The sequence below is a fragment of the Dipodomys ordii genome, unplaced genomic scaffold (genome assembly GCF_000151885.1).
Source record: "Dipodomys ordii isolate 6190 unplaced genomic scaffold, Dord_2.0 Scaffold247, whole genome shotgun sequence".
In the NCBI taxonomy this organism is placed as follows: Eukaryota; Metazoa; Chordata; class Mammalia; order Rodentia; family Heteromyidae; genus Dipodomys; species Dipodomys ordii.
In genome coordinates, this window is record NW_012267463.1 from 108267 (window position 1) to 116588 (window position 8322).

Genomic DNA, 8322 nt, shown 5'->3' on the forward strand with positions numbered 1-8322 from the left:
TTTTTTTTGGGGGGGGGTGTCTGGTCGTGGGGCCTGAACTCTGGGCCTGGGTGCTGTCCCTCAGCTCTTCAGCTCAAGGCTAGCACTCTAGCTCTTGAGCCACAGCGCCACTTCCAGCTTTTTTTTCTTTTTGCTTATGTGGCGCTGAGGAATCGAACCCAGGGCCTCAGGCATGCAAGGCAAGCGCTCTACCACTAAGCCACCTTCCCAGCCCCTGAGCTTTTTTTCTTAAGGCTAAAGAGTTCTACCACTTGAGCCACAGCTCCACTTCTGGCTTTTTGAGGGTAACGGTAAATAGGAATATCATGAATTTTCCTGCCCAGGCTGGCTTCAAACTATGATCCTCAGATGTCAGCCTCCTGAGAAGCTGTAATTACAAGCAATAGTCACTGGCATCCAGCTCAGTTAAGACAGTATGAAAAGAAAAGTCCAAAATTGTTAATAGCAACTTTATTGTTTCACTGGGTGCAAAAAAAAATCATAATTTTGATTCATTTCCCATTAAATTTACAGTAATGGTTATACATAAATTATATAGACCACAAAATTTTCTATTTTATACTATTTAGAACCAAATTATTTCTGATAAATAGGTCTAGAGGACAACAAAAGTTCTTAATGAATGGCTGAGTCCAAATATGCAAAATATAGCTTCTGCTTTTGACCATGGTGGTTTAAACTTCTCAAACATGCATTATATTCTATTTTTAGGGAAAATGTTACACATGGCCTTATCTTGCGTTTAGGGAAAAGCCCAAGCTCAATCTCACAAACAGTATTCCTTTCCTCTAAATTAATCTCAAAGAGGACTAAAGAACAGAGACAGATACTTTTTAGGGTTAGTATTTCCTGGTAATGAAGAAAATACACAATCAACATTGAAACAAAACAAAAAGCAAGGAGAGTTTCATTAATAACCAAGTTAAGTGGATTTTGTTTTTTACAGATCATGGGAGTTTTATAGCAGATCAGTCATGCTACTTGGGGAGATCAGACAGACTTGAACACATACAAAGTGAATGACTTTATTAAGGTCCTGAAGGTGAGTGTCCGGAGGTGCTGGGTAAAACACATCACAAGTAAAAAACGGGAAACCTACCTCAGCATTTCTGAAAGGCACAATCTATAGAAGGGAGACCTAGTTAATAAACCCTTACTGGATGTATGTGGAAAGGAGTATGAGCTGTTTAAAGGACGAGACCTTCATAGATTGGCCCCTCAGATTCTCGTGATTCCTGCCTCAAGCGCAAGTGTTCCAGTGTGTTATGAAAATGTTTGTTAATCTGCTCGGTTTCTTCACTGGACTCTAGATTTGGAAGATCTTCTCTAATCTTTTGGATAAGCTGGTTCAAAACCTGAATAGTTACCTATAAAAGAACATGTATAATTTCATGATCAAGCCTGTATCCCGAAAAGGTAATTCCATGTACTATAAGAATATATATGACTCTCACCAACTATCTGAGTAATTATGAAAAAGGAAAAAGGAGAACATGCTACTTTGAGCAACAACTCCTGGCTATTTATTATGCAAAATAAAAACACCTTGAAAGCAGAAAAGCAAGGTTGAGGATTTAGTTAAGTAGAAGAGCACTTGCCTAGCAAGTACTAGGCCCTGAGTTTGGTCCTAAGCACCACAAAAAAATAAAATAAAAAAGCAGAGTACTATGAATCAGTAAAAGAAAAATAAAATGGGCCGGGTGTCAGTGGCTCACGCTTGTAAGCTTAGCTACTCAGGAGGCTGAGATATGAGGATTGTGATTCAAAGCCAGACTAGATAGGAAAGTCGATGAGACTCTTATCTCCTATTAACCACCAGAAAACTTGAAGTGGCACTATGGCTCAAGTGGCAACACACTTGCCTTGAACTGAAGAGCTGAGGGACAGCACCCAGGCCCAGAGATCAAACCCAATGACCAACAAAAAAAAAAAAAAAAAAAAATTGATTCAAGATACATCTCTGCCGACAGAAGGACTGTAAACTATGAATGAAAAAAGCCAGCAGGTAAAATGCAAACTCTGACTTTCAAAGACAAAATGAAGCTACCCAGCAATAAACTTTTGTATACATTAAATCTTCTAGGGCAGAAAGGGAAAATGTTAACTAATGACACTTCCTAATTCACTTACCGCATCATTTTCCTTTTCATAAAAATAGATGTATCTATTCAGAATTTCTATAAAAAGCTGCACTTGTAGAGAGGGGTCCATGCACTGATTTGCTATTTTTAGAGCTTTCTTTAAGCATTCCATTACCCTCTTGCCTCCATGAAGCTAAGATAAAAAGAAAGAGATTAATAAACCATGTATGTCTCATTTTCACAAAACACAATGCTACAGGACTTTTTCATCAGCTTCCAAGATACTGTGCATTCTTCCTTTTAAAAAAGCAAAAGGATAAAGTTGACCCTTAGCATCTTAAGATCTCAGAAGTCTGCCACTGAGCATGCTCAGGACATAGAGTTCTGTGCCAGACTTCGGATATTTGTAGGTCCATTTTTCCCATAATGCTTCCTAACTTCCACTAAAAATATGCTGCCTTTCAGCAAACATAGAACTTTCACTTGATCACTTCAAGTGAGCGCATTATGTGCCCTTTTTGGCTCGAGATTACAAAATGGGAGCTTTACCACAGGAAGATGCTCCACACATTATTCTCTAGTCACTTCTTTTAACAAAACAAAGCAAATAACTTCATCCAATTTCTAAGTACCTCAAATATTTCACTCCAGAGCATGATTTCCCAGCAAACAATTCTGCAATTGGTAATGACCTTACCTCCTCCCCATTTTTATCTGTGTTTCTGCCAGACCAGAAAAGATGTGCACAAGTGCTCACAGCTCGGCCCTGATCAGGTTTTTTCAGAAGTTTGGATGCAGCGAGTGCACACTGAGTCCTCAATGGTTCATGATTCTCTTCACTGAAGCACTTCATCCTCTCAAAAGTACCAATGATCAAAGTTATGGCAGCCAGCTGTGCTTTTGAATCACTGATTTCATCTTCATACACAGAAAATGCCTAGTTAAAACAAAGCAAAAGATTCTTCAAGTCGAGCATTTTCCAAAATTCTTTTTTTTCTTGTGAGGGTTATTTTTTCTTTTTTAAAAAATAATTTTATGATCTCAAAATAGTTGTGCAAAAGGATTTCAACATGTCAATTTATGTGTCCAAGATAAAGAGTATGAAATCAGAAAACAGTGACCACAGGGAAAAAACCAGAAGAGAAAAAAAGAAAGACAAAAGAAATAACTGCAAACAGTACACTAAAAAAAAAAAAAAAAAAAAGGAGGGAAAAACCCCCACAAAACCACCACAACAAAAATCCCATTTCCATATCATGGAGACCATTTCGATTAGCATTATTTTATATGGTCATATGTACATAGTTACTGGACTACTGTGAACCTATGCTACACTATCCTAAACTAACTATTACAAATGAGGGAAACCATGGAGCCTATGTTTCTTTGGAGCTGACTAACTTTACTTAAATGATTTTTCCCAAGTTTTTCCCTCTCCTTACAAAAGGAGCGATGTCATTCTTTCTGACGGAAGCACTGAATTCCACTGTGCTTATATACCACATCCATTCTCTATGAGGGGCATCTGGGTTGATTCCATATCTTAGCTGTGGCAAATAATGCTACAATGAACATGGTTGTGCTAGTAGCTTTAGTGTAGCCTTGTTTGTGATCATCTGAGTAAATGTCTAGGAGTGGGAGTGTTGGGTCACAGGTAGCTCTGTTTAGTCTTTTGAGAAAATTCCATACAGCTTTCCAGACTGGCTCAAGCAGCTTACATTCCCATCAACAGTGTAGTAGCGTTCCCTTTTGGCCACATTCCCACCAGTATCTGTTGTTTTCTTTTTTTTTTTTTTTGGGGGGGGGGGTCCGGTCGTGGGGCCTGAACTCTGGGCCTGGGCGCTGTCCCTCAGCTCTTCAGCTCAAGGCTAGCACTCTACCACTTGAGCCACAGCCCCACTTCCAGCTTTTTTCTTTTTGCTTATGTGGTGCTGAAGAATCGAACCCAGGGCCTCAGGCATGCAAGGCAAGCACTCTACCTCTGAGCCACCTTCCCAGCCCCACATCTGTTTTCTTGAAAATGGCCATTCTAACTGGGACGAAGTAGAATCTCAATGTCGTTTTGATTTGCATTTCTCCTTTTTTTTTTTTTCCAGAGCTGAGGACCGAACCCAGGGCCTTGTGCACGCTGGCTAAACCCCCAGCCCCTGATTTGCATTTTTTTTATGGCCAGAGATATTGCAAATTTCTTCATGTGTATATTGGCCATTTTTATATCCTCTTCAGAGAAGTCTCTTATTAATGTGGTGGTTGTTTCTTTGAGGATTTGTTTTGGAGGGGAAAGGGTACTTTTTTGTTGTTGTTGTTGGTCATGAGGCTTGAACTTGGCCTGGGCTGTATCTCTCAGCTCTTCAGCTCAAGGCTAGCCCTCTACCACTTGAACTACAGCGCCACTTCAGGTTTTCTGGTGGTTTATTTTTATTTTTTGTCAGTCCTGGGGCTTGAACTCTGGGCCTGGGTGCTCTCTTTCAGCTCTTCAGCTCAAGGATAGCACTCAACCACTTGAGCCACAGCACCACTAATGGCTTTCTTCTGCTTAGGTGGTGCTGAGGAATCGAACCCAAGGCTTCACGAATGCAAGGCAAGCGCGCTACCACTGAGCCACCTTCCCAGCCCATCTGGAGGTTTATTGAAGCTAAGAGTCTTATGGACTTTCCTGCCAAGGCTGGCTTTGAACTGCCATCCTCAGACCTCAGCCTCCTGATTAGGATTATAGGCATGCGCCACCGGTGCCCGACTTAGGGGGGGTGGGGTCAGTTATCTTTTTGAGCTCTAAGTATATTTTAGATATAAGGCCCCGGTCTGTTGTATAGCTGGTGAAGATCTTCTCCCAATCTATAGGCTATTTACCTTGCTAGCTACGTCCTTTGCCATGCAGAAGCTCTGCAGATTAGTGCAAGAAATAGAAGGATAATATGAAGAGGTCCTAAGATGGTGAGAAATCAATAGTTATCCCATCAGGAAGTAAAAGATTAAAACCATATATATTACCATAGCAACTATAAACAAGGGACTCTTGGAAAGGAGAGCAGATCCTCACCTGTGACATAAATTCATATGCTACTGTTTCATGATTTTCAAAACCAATTTCTCCAGCAGCTAGTGCTCCTTGAAGAAAAAGTCTTAGAGGTAATTCTGCCAGCTCTGCTTTAATTAAAGCACTGATAGTCTGGTGAGCAAATGAAAAGATCTTCTGGCATTTCTTTTCCCATTTGTCATCCTATAAGAAAAAAATATTTTAGATTACCTTAAGTTCAAGATTAACTTGCTCAAGAATATTCATTTTACTTAAAATTCTAATAGAACCAAACAGCAAAAGCAGTGAAGTTGAGCTCACAGTTTTCCTGTTATTTTCCTTTTCTGTCTCATTTATGGTGCACACAAGTACATCAGTAGAATGTCTTCTCAAAACCCATTTGAGGCTGGCTGCTGCCTTTGCAATTTATATATATTCGATTGTTTTTCCTGATAAGAAAACAACACACCCCTAATTTTTGGAGAAAAATAGCAAAATATACAAAAAATTTTTTAAAATTAAATCACCCCTGAATCTGCCACTAACAATAATCACTGGTAACACTGTGATATTGATGTCTTCCTTTCTGCTTCCCTTATATATAAATGTAGTCAAGATCTTTGTGTGTGTGTGTGTGTGTGTGAGTGAGAGAATGAGAGAGTGAGTGAGAGAGAGAGAGAGAGAGAGAGAGAGAGAGAGAGAGAGAGAGCGCTGTGGGGCTTGAACTCAAGGCTTGGGTGCTGTCTTTCAGCTCTTTTGCTCAAGATTGCTTCTCTACCATTTTGAGCCACAATACCACTTCCAGTTTTTTAGAAGTTAATTGGAGATACAAGTCTCAGAGGAATTTTCTGCATAGATTGGCTTCAAACTGCAATCCTCAGATCTCAGCCTCCTGAGTAGCTAGGATTATAGGCATAAGCCACTGGTGCCTGGCTTGACCAAGATCTTTGTGTATGATTTTGTTTTATACTTTAAAAAAGCTAACTAGAGCCAGGTGTTGATGGCTCCTGCCTATAATCCTAGCTACTCAGGAGTCTGAGATTTGAGGATCACGGTTCAAAACCAGCCCCAGCAGGAAAGCCTGTGAGACTCTTATCTCCAATAAACCACTAGAAAACGGGAAGTGGATTTTCACAATAAAAAAAAACTTATTAATTAAAAAAAAGGGGCTGCGAAGGTGGCTCAGTGGTAGAGCGCTTGCCTTGCATGCCTGAGGCCCTGGGTTCGATTCCTCAGCATCACATAAGGGGCTATGGCTCAAGTGGTAGAGTGCTAGCCTTGAGCTGAAGAGCTGAGGGACAGCGCCCAGGCCCAGAATTCAGGCCCCACGACTGACAAAAACAAAACAAAACAAAACAAAAAACAACCCTGATTATATTAATTTTAATAAATTATGTAATTATATGTACTATAATATAAAGGCTTGTATTATATTTTCAGCTTTTTACTTTACTTCTTAATTTCTATTTGGAGTTTTTGTTTATTTTGTCTCTATAGTAAACAATTTAAAATAAGTTAGATTTTTTTTTAGTTCTCTTTCCCATGTGCTCCTAATCCTAGGTCCTATGACAGTAGTGCTTGTGTATTGGTTTGTTTGAAGAAAAAACTATCCATAAGTCAATCCCTAGAATTTTAGAAGCAGCTCTGTGTGATCAAGTTAGGATTCAAGAGATTCTTATGCTATTTTGCAACCTTTGGAAATCATGTCATCCATTCCTTTTTGGCTGTTTTGTAATGCCAACGGATAGATTTCAGACCGTTAGAGTTAAGGGAAATAGAATCTTCAGTTTGTGGTGCCTTTGTAGATTTCTTGGGAGGAGGAGTTGATTTGTGTTTATGCATATTTCCTTCATGGGTATTTGTACACTTAAAGATATTTTCCTACTTAGCAGCCTCTTCATGTACAATAAAACATTGTAAAAAGATTAAAAAAAAAAAGAACAGCGGAATAATTGGGCTTCCTAAAAAAAACAACCAAAAAAACAATATAGCTATATTTTGCCAGGAATGTACAAACCACATTTCTAACACTTAAGGATGAATTGGCACGATACCACTGCTTTTGCTGATATCAACCTGAAGATTTATTGTAATTACTAGTAAAATTAAACATTTTACTATGTTCAACCACCCAAATTTCTCTCTGTAAAACAATCAGTTCTCTTTATTTTTAAAAGTTGATAATGATCATAGATTTAAGAATTAAACGCAACAATCCAAGTAATATGGCTCTTGGTTCAATGTGTGGCACACAGTTTTAGCTGCTGTTTTGTCATGACTTTTTTCTTTTATTTTGCTCAATTTTCTCATCTTACTACTGAAAGTTTATACTCCCTGGCAACCACCCATCTACTCTCTTCTACAAATTTGATACTTTTAGATTCAACATGCAAATGAGCTTTTTTTTGTTGTTAGTCGTGGGGTTTGAACTCTGGATCTGGGCACTGCCCTGAGCTCTTCAACTCAAGATGAGTGCTCTACCACTTGAGCCACAGTGTCACTTCCAGTTTTCTGGTGGTTAATTGGAGATAAGAGTCTCATAGGCTTTCCTGCCCAGGCTGGCTTTGAACTGTAATCCTCAGATCTCAGTCTCTTTAGTAGCTAGGATTACAGGTGTGAGCCACCGGCGGATGGTTTTGAGAGTATCTGGCCAATTTTACATATTATAGTGTTCTCTACATTCATCTATATTGTCACAGACAGTGGGATTTCTCTCACTTTTAGGGTGGAATATTTCATTGTGCACATATTATGTATACACACCATAAATTCATTACTTTTCTACTGATGAACACTCAAGCTTACATGGCCATTTTAATTCATGTGAACATGTGAATACTGATGATTAGTAATACTGAATACCTTATATACATGTCAGCAGTTTGCCTATCTATCTTCTTTGGAAAAATTCCTACTCAGGTTTTTTGGGGCCATTTTTAAGTCAAATTACTTGTTTTCTTGCTATTGAGTTCCTTAACTACTTTGGATATTAACCCCTTCTCAGACATATGATTTACAAGTATTTTCTCCCACTTATTAGGTGATATTTATTATTGACTGCACCCTTGTATACAAAACCTTTTTAGTTTTGGTTTGTTTTTTTTTTTTTTTGGGTCCGGTCATGGGGCCTGAACTCTGGGCCTAGGCGCTGTCCCTCAGCTCTTCAGCTCAAGGCTAGCATTCTACCACTTGAGCCACAGCACCACTTCTGGCTTTTTTCTTTTT

General features: G+C 39.1%; 1 protein-coding gene across 1 annotated transcript in view; it reads right to left on the reverse strand.

Moving 5' to 3' along the window:
• Positions 1-433: 433 nt before the first annotated feature.
• The window catches only part of Vps35 (VPS35 retromer complex component), a 40529-nt gene continuing 32640 nt past the window's right edge, over positions 434-8322 (reverse strand). The window contains exons 12-15 of the mRNA XM_013036068.1: positions 5122-5301; positions 2779-3018; positions 2131-2274; positions 434-1367 (exon numbers count right to left, since the gene is read on the reverse strand). Of these exons, the coding sequence (XP_012891522.1) occupies positions 1188-1367; positions 2131-2274; positions 2779-3018; positions 5122-5301 (744 nt within the window). The 3' untranslated portion in view covers positions 434-1187. The remainder of the gene's footprint in view (positions 1368-2130; positions 2275-2778; positions 3019-5121; positions 5302-8322) is intronic.